This window comes from Cucurbita moschata, unplaced genomic scaffold (assembly GCF_002738365.1).
Source record: "Cucurbita moschata cultivar Rifu unplaced genomic scaffold, Cmos_1.0 Cmo_Scf00016, whole genome shotgun sequence".
Taxonomy (NCBI): domain Eukaryota; kingdom Viridiplantae; phylum Streptophyta; class Magnoliopsida; order Cucurbitales; family Cucurbitaceae; genus Cucurbita; species Cucurbita moschata.
The window spans coordinates 4397528-4418310 of record NW_019268532.1 but is presented as its reverse complement, the minus strand read 5'-3'; the positions used below and the strand labels follow the sequence as shown (position 1 = coordinate 4418310).

At 38.2% G+C, this 20783-nt stretch overlaps 1 protein-coding gene across 1 annotated transcript; it reads right to left on the bottom strand.

The window, feature by feature from the left end:
• Positions 1 to 10310: 10310 nt before the first annotated feature.
• LOC111454387 lies at positions 10311 to 10799 on the bottom strand. The gene has a single exon (XM_023095863.1). It carries the CDS (start codon positions 10668 to 10670, stop codon positions 10311 to 10313), a length of 360 nt encoding a protein of 119 aa, XP_022951631.1. The 5' UTR covers positions 10671 to 10799.
• Positions 10800 to 20783: the final 9984 nt, after the last annotated feature.

Below are 20783 nucleotides of genomic sequence, written 5' to 3'. Positions count from 1 at the left end.
AGAAAAGGAAGAAGAAAAAGGGAAAAAAAAAAAATTAGAGAAGAGGTTTAGTTTCTTCGAGAAAAAGTGTTGGAAAATCGTGAACCTTCATATCTGACATTTTTGGAGCGTTTTTTGGTTGAGCATTCTTTATAGAAGTTTCTAAGAGATAATCTCTGTTGATACGGACTTTAATTCATTAGAATTGATCTAAAATTGAGAAAGAATCGAAAGTATGATTTATGGATTCAATAATACATTTCTTCCATTTATTTCAACATTTAGGTGTGTCACTTCTAAAAATATTTATTCTGTTTTAAGGGATCATTTTGAACAAATCTTGTCAGAGAAGACGTAAGGTCCAAGAACAATAAGAATTTAAGAAACACCGACTTTGAATGCGTTATGATAGTACAAACACATGGAAATTGACAGTGGGCAGAAGATAAATAGACGACCATGTATGTTCGAGAGAAATTCAATGGTAACTAAAACGCCCAGCTCTAGAATATCCTACTGGACTTATAATCACGTCAACAATAGATGTAATGATCCTATTTTTTTAAACAAAAATAATAAATAAAGCTACTACTACATGTTGAACACAACTCTCTGTGGGAAACACTCGCACTCTTTATTAACACCAATCGAGGAGAGAATACAAGACACTCTGTAGAATACTACTACCCTTTATTGTTTTTGGATTTCTTGGATGAATAACCTAGGTAGGGTGGAGGAATATTTATATTGTAGCCTACGCAATGTAAACCTAACAAATCTAAATCTAGACCTAACAAATCTTTTTCTCCTAAAATCTCTACTAAAATAAATATACGATGGGCTCGTACAATTATTGGGCTAGTGATGATATTTCAACACTCCCCCTCAGCACTAGTTCTCATTCGCTGCACCATGTTGAGCTGACAACGAAACCTCTCATGTTTGCCAGTATTCAGCCCTTTTGTAAACAAGTCTGCCACTTGGTCATCTGTCTTGATCTGCTGCATTTCTTCCTTTAAGACTTTCTCTATAATGAAATGGTAGTGCACCTCCACATGCTTTGTTCTAGCATGAAACACTGGGTTTTCTGCTAGGCGAATCGCAGATTGATTGTTGCAATGAAGTGGTATTGGATACTCAATTTTCTGGTGTCAATCTTCCATCAAAAGTTTTAACCATGTATTTTCCTGAGCTGCTCCCGCTGCTGCTCTGTACTTTGCTTCTATAGTTGACAAAGATATTGTTGGTTGTCTTTTGTTACACCAAAAAATTGTTCTTGAACCGAGCTTGAACACATACCCAGTGATTGATCTTCGGGTATCGTGGTCTCCTTTGACATATCTCAAGGTCTGTCGAGCCGCATCCAAATGAGGCTTCTTCGGATTTTGCATATATTGAATAAAACCTCCAACTTCATTTTTGAATTTCTTCGGTTGGTCCATGTAGAACTCTCTGTTTAACTCTCCCTGCAAGAAAGCATTATTCATATCCATCTGCCATAATTTCCAATCTTTATTTACGAGGAACTTGTACGATAATGATCTTTTCCACTGGACTGAATGTTTCATCATAGTCTAGTCCATATTCTTGAGAGAACCCTGAATCTATAGTCTGAGCTTTGTATCTCACGATTGATCCATCCGGGGACACATTATTTCGTAAGCCCATTTGCAAGAGATGAGTTTGGTATCTCTTGGTTTTGGCACTAATTTCCAAGTCTGATTTTGTTCCAGGGTTATAGTTTCTTCCTCCATCCCTTTCTGCCAAGTTGAGTTTTGTGATGCTTCTTCATATGTCTCCGGCTCATTAACTTCGCCTTCTACTGTGTTGGCATACTCTGGATTTGCCTTTAGGATTATTTCTAAATGTCTGAGTTGTTGAGATGACATTTCATTTTCACTAGGCTCGATTGGTTGAGTCACTTCTTGCTCATCAACACTAGTGTCACTTGAATCTTCAGGCACATCAACACTTAAGCAAATGTGTACAATCTGCTCCCACATCTTTTGTGGAAGAATCTCTTCAGTTTGCTCCTCTGTGTTCTGTAAAAGAATTTCTTCAGTTTGCTCCCCCGCGTTCTGTAGAAGAATTTCTTCAATTTGCTCAAGGCCTGGTAATACTTTCTTCTCTGAGGGCCACCCCTCTTCTATTGCACCGGTTTGATCGTCAATCATGTGGTTTAAGCATCGTGAATCAATGATCCAGTCATCCTCATAATCGATATGCTCTTCCATCATTGCCATGAGTGCTAGCTCGTCTTCTATTATTAGACATAGTACCTCTGCATCCCATTCATCCTCTATCTTCTTTTTGGATATTGCCACATTTCTTTCAACCGACTTTTTCCTGGACCAACAATCTTTAGACATGTGGCCTTTTTTCCCGCAATTATAGCAAATACCTTCAAATCTCTTTCTTTGGAAACTCTTGTTGTCGTTCTTTTGAGCTCTCTCAGGTTGTGCAGTTCCTTGGTGGTTTCTTCTTTTGTCACCATTGTATCCACGTTTGGTAGACGGCCTATTATTGCTCCGACTTTCACTTGTGTAGAGTGCTTCTTCTTCACCCTTCAACGTGAAGCCTCCCATTTGTTTAGCCATGACTTCTTGGCTGACTAACAAATTTTCAAACTCTACAAGTGATGGTTGAGTAGGCCATCCTTGTACAGCAGTAATAAAGCTTCTATACTCTGGTCGCAATCCATGGATTATAATCCTCTTCATTCGAGATTCTACAATGGCAGACTTTGGGTCTAGTTTAGTAATCTCCCGACAGATTGATTTGACCTTGTGGAAGTACTGAGCAATCGTCATGTCACGTTGTGAAATTGACAACAACTCATTCTCCAGAAGTTGTAGCCTCGTATCGTTCTTCTTTGAGAACAACATCACGAACGTGTCCCATGCTTCTTTTGGGTCTTGTCATCCCAAATATGTTCTAACATCTCTTCTCCGATTGTGGTCTTCAAGGAAAACATTGCTTTGCATGCTTTGATTCTTCATTTGCGCAAGGCGCCGTTCGAATCATCCTCTGGCGGCGTAGTTTCGCACTCGACAACGATCTCCCAAAGATCATGTCCTTGTAAATAGGACATCATGCATGTTGCCCACGTGTTGTAGTTGTTGTTGCTGAGTTTCTTGATTCCTCTAACGATTTGGAAATCACCTATCGTGTTGGTCATACCTCAGTAATACCAAACAAGCTCTTTCGACACAAGACTTGCAGAGTCACAGATTTCTCACGACACAAAAGAAACTCACTCACTACTAATCTCAAGAAATCGTTTCTGATGTGGAAGATCAGACAAAGCTGCAACCACAGAGCATACTAAGGATTCTAAGAGATCAGATAACCTACACTGACCTCGCTCTGATACCAAATGTTGAACATAACTCTCTGTGGGAAACACTCGCACTCTTTATTAACACCAATCGAGAAGAGAATACAAGACACTCTGTAGAATACTATACTCTTTATTGTTTTTGGATTTCTTGGATGAATAACCTAGATAGGGTGGAGGGGTATTTATACCGTAGCCTACTCTCAATCTAGATCTAACAAATTTAAATCTAGACCTAACAAATCTGAATCTTTTTCCTAAAATATCTAGATCTTTTTCTCCTAAAATCTCTACTAAAATAAATATATGATGAGCTCGTACAATTATTGGGCTTGACTCTATTGGACTAGTGATGATATTTCAACACTAGATGTATGTTATGACAGATTTGCACGAACAATTTATATAAAGATCATTTTTTTTTTATGGATTTAAATATGAAGTTCTTGCACGGCCTCTGTTGGTGCAATCGTCCGTATATGAAATTCTTGCATTTACCTGAAAAATGTTGAACATAGGATGAGTATTTAAAATACTAAGTGACTCGATTGTTCAAGTTATAAATGTATTCACACACATTGTATCATCATTGGTGGAACCTAATTTTATGTTTGTTCCTTGAGCTCTACTTCATTTTCCAAGTAGAATTGAATGCATAATACTTCTAGATTACACACGTGCATATGGATCCACTATTCCAACTACTTAACGTACCTCTTAGGCCTGACTATGGACTAGCACACATTCATACTACTGAAGACCGACAGAAAAGAAAGAAAGACGAATAATATCAAATGAATGAGCAATGAAATGATGGATGCAATACTTCCATGTTAGTCATGTTGTAAATTCTATACAAGACGTACATACATATTCATGGTATTTCATTCATTCTTATCATACATGTTACATCATAGTGTCTCGAAGAGCATGAACATGGTCACATCAACGTATCAGTCATAATCAAAGATAAAAGAAAATGCATACATACATCACATAAATTATTCAGGATCACATAACATAAATAATAGCATTGAAATAAGGCCAAAAAGTACGTATTATTCATGCATAAACAAATTTCATCAAATTCTAGTTCATTGACGGTTTAGGTTCTCCTTGGTACTCTTAAGCTCGCTTTGATAGACCGTTCCTAGGTTCAGTTTCACTTGATTTGATTTAACCCATGATATTCATCCATTTAGAAGAATGAGCTTAAATATATTAGAAAACTATAATTACGAGCTTTAAACAATATAAAAGATGAAAAAAAAAATACAGGTCTAAGTTTTATTTTTATACTTCTATATATAGATATATTAGAAAAATTAGGTGTGATCCCAGATAAAAAAGATCGAAAAATACTCTAGATCCACAAATATTGTCGGATTGAAATTGATTTTGAAACTTAAATAATACTAAAAATAGAATCAAAATTAAGTATAAAATGTGAGGATCACTCAGGGAAGGAAGGAAGAGTCATCGATCAATTATAAAGTAGAAGGAGAGTGATAAGCGTTTGAACGGGAGAGTAGTTGTGTTTGTGCACATAGACACAAAAAGTTATCCATTCTTTTAAACAAGAAAAAGTAGCTTTTAGTTCATTTTGTGTCTATTTACACCGACACAAGGGGTCAAAATGGTTTTGCTGAAACTATCAATCTTGTTGTGTATGATATTGTTTAGCCCTTCCCTTTCAGGGGCTACTTCTCCCACAAACATATTCATCCTTGCCGGTCAGAGCAACATGGCAGGGCGAGGTGGGGTAGAGAAAAATCAAAATGGGAAACTTGCGTGGGATGGAAAGGTCCCATTAGAGTGTCAATCCGACCCATCCATCCTACGGTTGAACCCTGAGCGCCAATGGGAGATGGCACATGAACCTCTCCATTTGGGGATTGACATTAGTCACACTCCAGGGATTGGTCCGGGGATACCGTTTGCTCACCAGTTCAAAGAAAAAGCTGGACAAAAGGCTGGCATTGTGGGTTTGGTTCCTTGTGCTAGAGGTGGCACTTTAATTGAACAATGGATGAAAAACCCTAGCAATCCTAGTGCAACTTTTTACCAGAATTTCATTGAACGAATTAAAACATCAGAAAAAGAAGGTGGAGTTGTGCGTGCTTTGTTTTGGTATCAAGGAGAAAGCGATGCGGCTATGAATGACACCGCTCAAAGATACAAAGACAACTTAAAGACGTTCATCACTGACATCCGCAATGATATAAAACCTAGATTTTTACCGGTCATTATTGTTAAGATATCCCTTTATGACTTTTTTATGAAGCACGATACTCATAACTTGCCGGCAGTGAGAGCAGCTGAAGATGCAGTCCAAAAAGAGCTTCCAGACATCATTACTATCGACTCTCGGGAGTTGCCTGTAAACTTTACCACATTTGAAAGCTTTTCGTGGGATCATGGTCATTTTAATACGGAAACAGAGATTGTTTTGGGTAAATGGTTGGCCGACACATATCTCGCCCACTATGGTCATTTATTTTGATCTTATTATCTGTCATTCTCTAATCTCTATGGATTGATCTATTATTCTATCTTAATAAAATCATTTAAATCATTTCTATCTAAACCTTAACATACTTAATACAAGGTAGAAGTGGTTGATTGCACCAATTAAAAACAAATAATACCAAATTTAATATTTGGTCTTGAAGTAGAAAGCGTTCCATCGGTTCTTGAATAGTAGAAAGCGTTCCATTTATATCATCATTTATAGTCCTTATCTTGGTGGAAGATATTATTTCTTGAAACTGAGATTTATTTGTTAAGTACGTAATTCAACGAGAAATTATCTTACTTCTCAATTTCTAATGAATCAAGATAACCATTGGTTCGGAGAGGTATTTATAAATGAAAATGGTTTAAAATTTTATTATAAAGTAAGAAAAAGGATTAAAATATAAGGACTATAAATCCTAATAAGCAAAATTTTTAGTATAAAACAAATGACAAGACAAACTATCAGCTAGGTTATTATTGTGTATTGCTTGACATCGGTGAGTCAAGACCCTTAACCAATCGATTTGCTCTTAAGTAACTTTATTTTCAATTCATGATATAAATGACCTCCAAATATCATGTAACTTTATATCAGAGTCTAAACCAAAAATTAGGGAGAAATGACCAAAATGTCCTTAGAACTCTTTATGATATTAAGGCTTAAACATCTTCCAAATGATAACTTTTTGTAATTTGTAAGGCCTCTTTGTAAGGAAATAAAGATATATTCAAAAATTTTCAGTTGTTCTAAGACAAAGATGGAATCTAAACCAAGTTAGGGCATACGGATATATTCAAGATTTTCATGAACCTTCTAAAATTTTCTAAAAAACAAATTAAAATTAATTTTCTAAAAAACAAAGGCGGGTGAAACATCAAAGGCGGGTAGCTCTAGGAGCACCCTAATTGTTGAAAACATGTACAAGGACAGGGATCCCGAGGAATTGTTCCCAAGAGGAGTATGTGGTTTGATACGTCTTCATCATCCATAGGTTGATGTGTAACGAGCGGATGTTAGTAGTCATGGGTCGGTAGAATTACGAGAGAATGTAAGAATAGAGAGAAAATCGGAAATATCACAAGAATTGAGAGAAATCTCTCATTCTATGAAATTGACTATTATATAGCATTACATAATACACGGAACACAAGGAAATCTAAATCAAATAACTAAAATCTAAATCAAACCTAACAATTCCTCCCTGAACACAAATAGTAATACTCAAACCTAACAATTCCTCCCTGAACACAAATAGTAATACAAATAGTAATCTATTTATATCTACGTCAGACTCCTCAAATTCAAGAAAGCATCTAATTTTAGTGGTATGGTCATCACATCAGCTAACTGTTCCGGTGTGCCACAATGCACCAACTCCACAGTGCCAGCCTTTGTGAGCTATTGAAGGAAATGGAAACGCACATCTATGTGCTTATTCCGACCGTGCATTACTGGGTTTTTTGAAAGCTTGATAGCAGAGCTACCATCACAACGAATAATAGTTGACTTGTCTTGATTCTGACCCAGCTTTTCCAACACCCTTTTTAATCATAGCCTGACATGCACATGAAGCTGCAGCTATGAATTCTGCCTATGTGGAAGATAGACTTACTATTGGTTGTTTCTTTGACGACCATAATACTGCTCCAGAACTCAATAAGAACACACAGCCTGAAGTACTCTTTGTCTCATCCAAATCTCCAGCGTAATCACTGTCTGTGTATGCAACAAAATCATCATCTCCTCCCTTCCGATAGAAAATTCCAAGCCCAGATGTTCCCTTCAAATATTGTAGTACCCTTTTTGCTGCCGGTAAATGAGGCTCAGTGGGATTCTCCATATATTTACTAATCAAACTCGCTACAAACATTATGTCTAGTCGAGTTGCTGTGAGATAATTAAGACTGCCTACAACTTGCTTGTAGTAAGTTTTGTCCACGTTTATTCCATCTTCATCTTTCATAAGTTTGCATCCCGGGACAATAGGATTATGAACACAATTACTTTTGTCCATTCCAAACCGTTTCAGCACCTCCAAAGCATAGCTCTTCTGACTTACAAAAATATCACTAGAATTTTGTAAGACTTCAAGGTCAAGAAAATACCTCATCTTATCAAGATCTGTCATGTCAAACTCATTTTTCATGAAATTTTGAACTCTGTAAACATTAATTCATCATTTCCAGTAAACGTGAGATCATCGACATAGAGACTTACAATTAATACTTTGACTTCTTTTCCTCTTTTGATGAACAAAGTATGCTCATAGTCACACTTCTCAAAACCTTCCGTCATAATATAGGTTTCTATACGGCTGTACCAAGCACATGGAGCTTGCTTAAGCCCTTAGAGTGCTTTCTTTAACTTGTAAACCTTCTGCTCATGTCCCTTTCGCACATATCCACAGGGTTGCTCCACAAAGACCTCTTCATTTAAGTCACCATATAGAAATGTAGATTTCATGTCCATCTGATAGATGGACCAGCCTCTTTGAGCTGCAAGTGCTACCACCAAACGAATTGTCTCCATGCGCGCAACAGATGCAAATACTTCAGTATAGTCTACCCCATGCTGTTGAGTATACCCCTTTGCTACAAGCCTAGCCTTGTATTTGTCGACTTCCCCATTTTCATTGAATTTCGTCTTATAAATCCATTTTACTCCAACCTTCTTTCCGCCCTCAGGTAACTCCATCAATTCCCATGTGTCATTTCTGTTTATTGCTTTCATTTCCAGATTCATGGCTTGCCTCCATTTCTCACTCTTCAATGCGTCTTCAAAGTTTACAAGATCAGTAGTGGTAGACATGACCAAGTGAGCTTCATTATCTTCTTCAGAAAGATCTTCTCCTGTTTCATAGTCTCTCATCCAAACTGGTGGTTTCCTATTCCTCCCATTATTCGAGCTAGGAGAGCTTGCTTCAGCCAAAGAGCCAGAGAAAATATTTTCCTCTGCAGCTTCTATATCAGATTCGCTCCTTTCTTCATTTTCGTCACAAAACATCTGTTGCCTCCTCTTGATCACCCCATTCTAGATCCCACATAATGGATTCTTCATAGGTCTTACCCAGTCCCAACTCTTATCTTCCTCGAATACAACATCCTTACTTATTATGATCCTTTGTGAAGTTGGATCATAGAGTCTGTAAGTCTTATACTTTTCACTAACTCCCAGCAAAACACAACTCAAACTCTTATCATCCAACTTAGTTCTTTTACTGTCAAGCACATGAACATGAGAAATACATCCAAAAACTCTAAAATGCTCAACCGAAGGTTTGACTCCACTCAAAGCTTCTTCTGGAGTTTTATTTTTAACAGCCAATGTTGAATTTCGATTTAGTACATGCACAGTCCAGTTGACTGCTTCAGGCCAGAAACTTTTCGAAATTTTCTTTTATAAAATCATACTACGAACCATATTCATAATAGTTCTATTTTTTTGTTCCGCAACTCCGTTTTGCTGTGGTGTGTATGCAGCTGTCAGTTGTCTTTGTATACCATTTACATCACAAAAATTGGTGAATTCTTGTGATGTAAACTCTCCTCCTCGATCAGTTTGTAAGGCATTAATAAATGAGTTTGTTTCCTTCTCAACATGAATTTTAAAGTTTTTAAATACAGCAAAGGTTTTTGATTTTTTATTAAGAAATAAACCATGTTTTTCTGCTAAAGTAATTTGTGAAAGTAATCAACTCCCTTTTCTTGTGGTTTGTTTTTGTTGTTTTCCCACCAGACAATTTTTACATAGTCTCAATGTTGACTTGAGTTGTGGTAAACTATCCACCATTCCTTTCTGAAGAGTCTTTAATCCCTTAAAGCCCAAATGTCCATATCTACGGTGCGAGAGTTGCTCAATATCTTTTGTGATTGTATTGAAACATGTGAATGCTACAGGCTGAGATATAACATGCAGTACGAACATTCGATTCGAAGACATCTTTGTCTCCATGATTAAACCTCTTCTAGGATGAAACACCTTGCACGTTCCATTTTGAAACAAAATGGTAAGCCCCTTTGCTTGCAATTTCTCGATACTCAACAAATTGTTCTTCAGCTTGGGCACATTGAACACTCCTGTGATTATCTGTATGCTTCCATTCCCTTCAGCCGTACATTACCCTTTCCTGTCACAACCCTACTTGAGTTGTTGCCCAGCTTCACTGAATCTCTGAAGCTTCCATCAAAATCTGAAAAATATTCCTTCTTCCCACACATATGATTGCTACATCCCAAGTCAAGGAACCACATATCTTCTCTATTGGCCCTTATTCATATTCACGTAAGCCATCAGCAACATCTCTTCTTGAGTCTCTGCATAGTTTGTCTCCTTCTCCTTGCTTTGACATTCCCATTGAAAATGTCCTAGCTTGTGACAATTATAGCACTCCACTATGGCTCTGTTGAAGGTTTGTCTGTCTCATCCCCTTCTTCTACCTCTAAAACTTTCACGACCTCGACCCCTTCCTCCAGATTGTTAACCATGAGTGATCTTCAAAGCGTATTCTTCTTCAAAATGAGAACTCATGCGTTGTTCATGCACAAGCAGGCTGCTTTGCAACTCATCAATGGTTAAGATGGTTGTATCCTTGGACTCCTCAATGGAACACACAATATAATCAAACTTGGCAGTCATAGATCTCAGAATCTTTTCAACTACTTCAACATCTTCTTTGTTCTCACCATTTAGATTCATCTTGTTGGCTATGCTAAGGGTCCGAGCAAAATACTCATTCACAAAGTCTCCTGCCTTCATGTGAAGCATTTCAAACTCCTTCTGAAGAGCTTGCAAATGTGCACGCTTTACCCGTGTCGAACCTTGATATTTCTGCTTCATAGAATCCCATATGTTCTTTGCTATATCCTTGTTGAGGATTGTCTCCAAGATCGAATGATCTAATGCTTGAAATAGATAATTCTTTGCTTTCAAATCTTTCAACTTCTGATCTTCAATGTGCTTCTTCGGGACATCTGTGAAAACGATGTCTTTTGTTGCTACAAGAATCCCATTCTCCACCAAACCCCAGTACTCTTTTGAACCCAAAAAGTTTTCCATGAGCATCGCCCAATGATCATAGTACCCATCAAATTTTGGAATTGCAGACTGCACAAATGAACTCTCCATCGACATACTTTTATTACGACACACGTAGAAGACTGTTTCTTCTGGTTTTAAGACTATTGCTTCTGGTTTTAATTTGGCTAAGTCTAGGACATGGCAAACTGGAAATATGGTAAGAATGGGGAGAAATCTCTCCTCCTATCCTTTTGAATGAAATTGGCTATTATATAGGGTTACAGAATATACGTAAACAACTAAATCTAAATCAAATAACTAAATCAAATCTAATTCAAATAACTAAATTAAATCTAAATCAAACCTAATAGAGAACGTCATACTCTTGTAATTGGGCATTAGAACTTTTGAGAACGAAAGTTTTTAAGGAGGGGAGAATTGTAACACTCGATACGAGAAATTTAAAACCTGATTTTTCCTTTAAAGTCGAACTTCTGAGATTTTATTAAGATTCTTAGAGACTGAATTTGTAGATGAGGTAGAAGAGAAAAATGCTTACATAAATCTTAAGTGACCCGATTGTTCGGGTTAGAAAATGTATTCACATATAACATGTATCATCATTAGTGGGACCTAATTCCTTGGGCTCTACTTCCTCTTCCAAGTAGAGTTGGATGCATAATACTTCTCTACACATGGATTACACACGTCTGCATGAATCCACTATGTCAGCTAGCTAACATTCCCCTTAGGCCTGACTATGGACTAGTTCACATTCACACTACTGAAAACCGACAGAAAAGAAAGAAACACGAATAATATTGCATGTATGAGGTCCCATTAAACATGTACGAGATCCCAATTAAAAATCATCGTTCAATGAAACGATGGATATAATACTATTGTATTAGTCATGTTGTAAATTCTATACGAGACGTATATACATATTCATGGTGTTTCATTCATTCTTATCATACATGATACGTCATAGTGTCTCAAAGGGCATAAACATGGTCACATCAACATAGCAGTCTTAATCAAAGATAAAAGAAATTACATACATATATCATATTGTTCATTCATATCACATAACATAAATAATAGCACATAAATAAAGCCACATAGTACATGTGATTGATGCATAAAAAAGCTCATCAAATATAGCTCGTTGACGGTTTAGGCTCTCCTTGGTACTCTTAAGCTCGCTCTGGTTGAATGTTCCTAGGTTCAATTACTTGGTTTAAGTTAACCTACAATCTTTTATTCTATTGAAAAACCCTAATATATTTTAATGTCAAAAGATCTCATCTTTTATTCTATAGAAAAAGGCATGTGAGACAAGATTGATGAAAAAAAAAATGGTTGAAGTTTTATTTGTATGCAACTAAATATAGATATATTAGATAAATTGGGTGTGATCTAAGATAATTAAGATCGAAAAATACTCCTATTCACAAATATTGACTGATTGAAATTGATTTTGAAACTTAAATAATACTAAAATTAGAATCAAAATTAAGTATAAAAAGTGAGGATGGAAGGAATGAAGAGACATAGATCAATTATAAAATAGAAGAGGGAGTGATAAGAGTTTTACCGGAGAGTAGTTGTGTCTGCAAATAGACGCAAAAAAAGTTATCAGCTTTTTATTCATTTGTGTCTATTTGCACGGACACAAGGGTCAAAATGGTTTTGCTGAAACTATCAATCTTGTTGTGTATGATATTGTTTAGCCCTTCCCTTTCAGGGGCTACTTCTCCCACAAACATATTCATCCTTGCCGGTCAGAGCAACATGGCTGGTCGAGGTGGGGTAGAGAAAAATCAAAACGGCGAACTTGTGTGGGATGGAAAGGTCCCATTAGAGTGTCAATCCGACCCATCCATCCTACGGTTGAACTCTGAGCGCCAATGGGAGATAGCACATGAACCTCTCCATTTGGGGATTGACATCGGCCACACTCCAGGGATTGGTTTGGGAATACCGTTTGCTCACCAGTTGAAAGAAAAAGCTGGACAAAAGGCAGGCACCGTGGGTTTAGTTCCTTGTGCTAGGGGTGGCACTTTAATTGAACAATGGATTAAAAACCCTAGCAATCCTAGTGCAACTTTTTACCAGAATTTCATTGAACGAATTAAAACATCAGAAAAAAAACCCTAGCAATCCTAGTGCAACTTTTTACCAGAATTTCATTGAACGAATTAAAACATCAGAAAAAGAAGGCTAGCAATCCTAGTGCAACTTTTTACCAGAATTTCATTGAACGAATTAAAACATCAGAAAAAGAAGGTGGAGTTGTGCGTGCTTTGTTTTGGTATCAAGGAGAAAGCGATGCGGCTATGAATGACACTGCTCAAAGATACAAAGACAACTTAAAGAAGTTCATCACCGACATCCGCAATGATATAAAACCTAGATTTTTACCTGTCATTATTGTTAAGATAGCCCTCTATGACTTTTTTATGAAGCACGATACTCATAATTTGCCAGCAGTAAGAGAAGCTGAAGATGCCGTCCAAAAAGAGCTTCCAGACATCATTACTATTGACTCTTTGGAGTTGCCTATAAACTTGACCACATTTGAAGGCTTCTCCTGGGATCATGGTCATTTGAATACCGCAACTGAGATTGCTTTGGGTAAATGGTTGGCTGACACATATCTCGCCCACTATGGTCATTTACTTTGATCCTATTACGTGTCATTATTTAATCTCTATTGATTGATCTATTACTCTATCTCAATAAAATCATCATTTAAATCTAATATTTGTGGAGATTTCTTATTTAAATAATTAAAAGTAATCAAATTTTGTTTGAATAACGAAACAAAATAAAAATTTGATAAATAATTAAATTTTGATTGAATATCGAATGAATTCAATGCATCCTCTTTAGTAGAAAGACGGACATTCCTTGCTCATTATGAGACAATCAAAGACGGACATTCCTTGCTCATTATGAGACAATCAAAGACGGACATTCCTTGCTCATTATGAGACAATCAAAGACGGACATTCCTTGCTCATTATGAGATAATCAAAGACGGACATTCCTTGCTCATTATGAGACAATCAAAGACGGACATTCCTTGCTCATTATCAGACAATCAAAGACGGACATTCCTTGCTCATTATCAGACAATCAAAGACGGACATTCCTTGCTCATTATCAGACAATCACTTATTCACAAACATCGTGTGAGGCTAATAGTTTGAATTTCCCATCTCATGGAAAAAAAAAATTTCGCTCCGCTTAGCCCTATTCCCCGTAGGTGTATTTTAGTGATGTGATAGGTTCTATAGCAACTTAGGTGACAAACTATCAATCAACTATCTTGCTTAATTCACTTAATAAAAGAAGAGCAAAATCCCTATTTCGCCTTATGGATTTTTCTAATATTTTCAAAAAATTGCGGGTGATTCTCAATAACCAACCAAGGGTAAAGAATTTTTTGATTTTTTTTTTTATTTTCTGAATAATAATAATATATTTAGAAAATGGAAAATTACTAAAATACCTTGGAAAATTAGATCCAGTAAAATTCTAGTGTCTTTTCGTTTTCGATAGTTGGATCTTCACCAACCTAATCTTCGAACCACTTAATTAAAATTGTGTTAATATTTTTTCAATTTGAATTGAATTTTTAAAACAAATTAAAATAAATTGTGAGTTTGCATGTTGATATTTTTTTAATCGCATATTGAATATTTAACTTTGGTAAAAGTTTTGACTTATAAATATTTGATATTTTAATTATATGAGATTTTAATTATTAATATAATATATGTAATCGAACCCAAAAAATAAAATGTTAGATTGAGTTGGGTGGTGAACTCGATTATTCAGGTCACTAACCCAATCAACCTAAAATCGGTTATTTCGGTTGGGTATCATGCCCCACCAATGAGTTGCCAAGTGCCCCTAGCCTATGTTAGATCTTTCTTTTTCTTTATCAAATTTTTTTTCCTTCATTATTTCCTTCATAATTCTTGAGAGTAATATATTGATATGAATGTAACGGCCCAAACCCACCGCTAGCCAATATTGTTATTTTTGGGCTTTCTCTCTCGGGCTTCCCCTCAAGAGATGAGCATGAGACATTAGTAGCAACTTTGAGTATGTGAAAATTTAGTGTCGGTATTAGAGCTCTAGGTTTTAGATTCTGTAGACTAGCCTATAATGTAGGTTTGACACATTCTATGGTCCCAACATCGATGGCCCGTCATCGTCAAGTACGCCTTGCACAAGATTAGAAAAGAGAAACATTTTCGAACTCTGCATGCATTTTTCTGTTGATATTACTGAAATTTTTGTGATATTTCATGTATTTATTATAGAGTATGATGTGATTTGTTGCATGTTGAGTGATTTTGTTTGCAATATAATGTGACTTTAGTATATGTATTTTTAATAGTATATATGCATAGTGATGAGCCTTAGACTTAAGAGATACTATCTTGGTTTCTAGAATCATGCTGCCTAGACCACGGGAAAGAGTAAGACGAGGAAGGGGACAACCCCTACTAGAGGAAGAGGATGAGGTGAAACTGAAGAGGGCCAGCCTCGAGGTTAGAGACCGGGTTCGAATTAGAACCCTAGTAATTAAGGATAGAGTAAAGAATGACCAAGCAATATTAGCAAACCAAACTCTAAGCATACACCTAATACTAGTAAAGATGACCGATTTCGACGTAATACTAAGCATGGATTGGCTAGCAGAAAGTCGTGCTGGTATAGACTGTCATAAAAAGAAAGTGGTATTCTCACCACTGGAGGGTCCTAACTTCGAGTTTAAAGGCACAAGTACCGGGACTACTCTAAAGGTAGTCTTGATGATGAAAGCAAAGAGATTAGTCTAACAAGGTGGTCGGGCTATATTAACATGTGTCGTAGAGGTAAGAGGAAAAGAAAAGTCCCTAGGAAACGTACCAGTAGTAAATGAGTTCCCGAACGTATTTTCGGAAGACCTACCAAGAATACCCCGTCCCCAAAGCCTTATAACATGGCATCAATAGGATTAAAGGAACTTGAGACGTAATTACAAGGCTTATTGGGTAAGGGCTTTATCTGTCATAAAGTCCCTCCTTGAGTTGCGCCGACATTAATGGTCAAGTAGGAAGATGACTCGATGCGTCTGTACATCGATCATAGGAAACAGAATATAAGGACCCTAGCTTAAATGAAATTTTGGAGATAAATTAACGGAAAGTTCAACGGCATATAGACTAGTACTACCTGACAGACCTCGTTCACATAAATGGACTGTGAACCCTATCAAATTAACAAGGACTTAAGTTACGAAGGGAAGCCTCGTAAGACCCTAATCCGCGAATTGAAAGCCTTCTCAAGAAAGAGATTGTCTTGATTAAAATAATGAGACGAAACCGGTATATGAAGAAGATTACATTGGAACATGTGATATGATAAGAGAAAAGTTAGGATAGAGTTTTACCCTTTCCAAAGTTGTTTTTAGGGGTATTTGATGTAAGGATTAAAAATAAATAAATAAATAAAAATATATATATATACATAAAAATAAAAGACTCATTTATGATATTAAGAGTTGGTATGCAAGATATTAAGGAGATTAGGACAACTTGGCAATGTGAAGCAAGAGAAAAAGTACGAAACTACTGGAAAGAAAACCCAAATTTTTACCAATCACGAGAGTTTAAAATATTTTTTTCACTAGAAAGAGTTAAATATGAGGTAGAGAAGATGGTTAAAATTGGTGAAGGATTACGATGTAAATATACAGTAGCACTCTGGAAAAGCAAATATGGTCACAGATGCCCTAAGTAGAAAGACGGTCCACTCGTCGGCCCTTATTACTAAAGAAGTAAGGGTAAAAAAAAGATTTCGAGCGGGCCAACATAGCTGTAGTGACCGAGGGAGTTATAGTGTAGCTTTCTTAACTCACAATACAACTTACACTTAGACAGAGAATTATTACCTCCCTCCCAACAAGAGGATCCTAAGTCCTCAGATGAAGGATTATTGTGCGAGGGATGCTATGTGCCCGACAATAGAAGAGTTAAAAAAAAAAAAATTAACAGAGGCACATAACTCGTCATTTGCCATGCACCCAAGAGGCACTAAGATGTATCAAGATTTAGAAAAACACTTCTGGTAGAGGAGCATGAAGAGAGACGTAGCCACGCTTGTTAGGGTGAGCTTGTGATCTAAACAGATGGTCAAACAGAACGCCGAATGACATCAGTTGAGGCCTTGTATGGGAAATGGTGCAGGTCCCCGCTATGTTGGAAATGAAGTAGATGAGAGAGAGTTAGTAGGACCCGAGCTGGTTTGTGTCATTAATGAAGTTGTCTAGAGAATTCAGTAGACAGAAGAACTACGTCGATTTAAGGGGTAGAAGCTTAGAGTTTGTGATAGGGGACATGGTATTCCTAAAGCTGGCACCTATGGAAGATGTCTTGAGGTTTAGACTTAAGGACAATTTAAGTCCTAGATTCATTCGACCTTTTGAAATTCTTGAGTGAATTGGTCCATAGCGTATAAGTTAGCCCTACCTCCCTACCTCTCAGGAGTACACGAGGTAGTTCACATATTGATGTTGAGTAAATACATGATTGACCCTATACACATAATAGACTACGAGCCCCTCTAACTCCCGTGGTCAAAGTTACCAGACATTTGGGTGAAGAAGAAAGGATCTAATGGATCTGGGTCGGACCTAGATCGGGTACCCGAATCGAATTCCCGTGGCCAAAGTTTCCTAAGACCGGTCCACTACAGTGGCCCAATAACCAATCCGTTGTCCAGCCTGCTAAACTGAGGCCCAAAACTTAGCTCGGCCCAATAGCACAGCCTACAACCAAAGCTTGCGACCCGCGAAACACGACCCAAACTGAACTTAAACCCGTGCCTCGACCCGAGACGCATGTGCCGTCGTGGCCTTCTCCGATGCTGCCACGTGTCAAGTCACGGTGCAAGCAGCCGTTCGGCTTTCCGACGGCTTCCTGGCAGCTTTCCCGGCGAATGTTCTGACAGTTTTCCGGCGGCTTACCGGTGACTGTTCCAGCGGCTTTCCAACAATTTTTTTGGTGAATTCTCAGTTTGCCATTTTTAGCCCAGTTTCCACCATTCCAACCCGGTCGGACCTGTTTTCAACCCCGATTAAGGTAATTGAGGCTATTTTGGAGCCCTATTTCACATTGTTAGTTGGATGATTGGTTAAAATGTGAAATACTAATGAAAGGTGACGAACGGTGTGATTGAACGTGAACCCCGATAACCTTTGGAGCAGCTCCCGAGAAACGGGAGCTTAAGTTTAGTTAATTAGGGAGTACTTCGGCTAAGGCCAACCAAGTAAGTGGCAGGGGTAGCTGTAGGAGCACCCTAGTTGTTGATAACATGTACATGGACAGGAAACCCGAGGAATTATTCCCAAGAGGACTATGTGGTTTGATACGTCTTAATCGTTCATAGGTTGATGTGTAATGAGCGAATGTCCATAGTCATTTGTCGTTAAAGTTACCGCCGAGACAATGTAGCAACTTGGGTAAGAAAAGTAGACAAGAGGATGTCCTACTCTTGTAATTGAACATTAGAACTTTTGAGAATGAAGTTTTGAAGGAGCGGAGAATTTGTAACACTCGAGCCTCGACGAGAAATTTAAAACCTGATTTTCCCTCTAAAGTTGAACTTCTGAGATTTTATTGAGAATCTTAGAGACCAAATATCTAGACGAGGTAGAGAGAAAATTGCTTACCTAAATCCGAGACATTCAAGAAAAATATAGAAGAGTGAAAATTGAGAAAATTGGTTAGAGTCAATCTTGACTCGTAAAATTTACAATCCCTTCCTTATTAGGGATATGCGTGAGCCTTAGATTGCCAACGATGAACAAAAAGAAGAAAGAAAGAAAAGAAAAAAAGAGAAAGAAATAGGAGATGGGGTTTTAGAGTTCTGGAGAGATAGAGTTAGAGAGGGAAAGTCAAAATTTGTTACAAACAGACATTTGAAGTTGGAATTTCGCCGGAGTTTCTCACAAGACTTGCTTAGTAGGTTATAGGCAACCATTCTTTGTGGTTGCATTTACCTAAAAAAAAATGTTGCTCAGTAGTTTAAGGGCAACCATTCTAGGTCGTGACACCTGTACATGAAGCTTTTGCATTTACCTAAAAAATGTTAAACATAGGATGAGTATTTCAAATAATAAGTGACCCGATTATTCGGGTGAGAAAATATATTCACATACAACATGTATCATCATTGATGGGACCTGATTTCTTGGGCTTTATTTCCTCTTTCGGGTAGAGTTGAATGCATAATACATCTCTACACATGGATTACACATGTCTACATGAATCCACTACGTCGGCTAGCTAACATATACCCTAGGCTTGACTAGCCTACCATGTATGAAATTAAGTATCTTTACAGTTGATATCAAAGCTCTAGGTGATTCGTGGAACGGTTAAGTTCTCTCTGACGTTCTTTTCATGGTGAGTGCATCAGTCCTACCCGACGTTCTCCGAGCTTGACTCGGGTATTCGTGGGACGATTAAGTTCGGCGACGGCTTCGTCGTCGAGATCGAAGGGCGCGACACCATCTGTTCGTTGGCAAGGGAGGTAAGCACCATAAGCTGACCGGCGTGTACTTGATCCCGAGGCTCAAGGCTAACCTTGTGAGCCTGGGTCAACTCGATGAGGCTAGCTGCCACATTTCCATCGAGCACGGGCTACTCAAGATCTGCAATGATCGACGATAGCTGCTCACACAAGTTCGGTGCACGGCAAACCGCCTTTACATCCTGGAGTTGGAGATAGAGCAACTAGTTAGCCTCTCGGCCAGAACCGAAGAAGTGTCTTGGAGGTGGCATGCAAGGTACGGGCACCTAAACTTTCCTGCCCTACAAAAATTACATATGGAGAAGATGGTGCACGGTTTGCCGACAATCAAAGGCGTGAACAAGCTGTGCGACAAGTGTCTCATCGGCAAGCAAAGGCATACCCCCTTTCCATCTCAGGCATCCTACCGCGCTGGCAAGCCGTTCGAGCTGGCGACCCCAGGCGACAAGACCCTCTTCCTCTGGCTGGATGACAAAAGCAGCTTCATTTGGCTGATCCTACTGTAAGCGAAAAGTGAAACGACAGAGGCAATTAAGCGCATTCAAGCGCGAGCAGAGGCGAATGAGGGAAGAAGATGCAAGTTTTGCTCATGGATCAAGGCGAAGAATTCACCTCGACGAGTTTTAGTAAGTACTGCGACAAGCTTGGCATACAGCAGCACCTAACGGTGTCCTACTCCCCCTAGCAGAACGGGGTGGTGGAGCATCAAAATCAGACCATCGTCGGGACAGCAAAGGTCATTGCTGATGATGACCGGGATGCCCGAGAGGTTTTGGGGAGAAGCGGTAATGACAGTCGTCTACCTTCTCAATTGATCACCAACGCGAAGCCTCGACGGGAAGACACCACACGAGGCCTGGTACAACAAGAAACCAGCGGTACGTCATCTTCGAGTGTTCGGCTGCGTCGCATACATGAAGGACGGGCGTCACCATCTCGCCAAGCTCGATCCCAGAGGGCTGAAGGTCGTCTTCATCGGCTACGAACCTAGAAGCAAGGCGTACAGGTTCTATGATCTTGCGGAGGGGCGAGCTCACGTGTCGCGCGACGTCATTTTTTACGAGACCACCTTCTGACAATGGAACGATATGACCGCGGTAGACCAAAACCCAAATCAATTCACACATTTTCAATATTTTGTTGTTAAAGATCCCTATTTTTTAGATTAAGCCACACATTCCCTATTTTGTGGTTAAAGGATCCCTCCTCCTTAGATTAAGTGACACAAATTAAGTCAAGTGAGTGGAATAGGCACGTGGTGAGGGGCATGAATTCAGTTGCCATTTTATTTTGTAAGCCACACATTCCCTATTTTGTTGTTAAAGGATCCCTTTTCTT

What these genes read in the sequence shown, in the direction of transcription:
- LOC111454387 (XM_023095863.1), bottom strand. Translation starts at nt 10,670, where the DNA reads ATGAAGCAGAAATATCAAGGTTCGACACGGGTAAAGCGTGCACATTTG.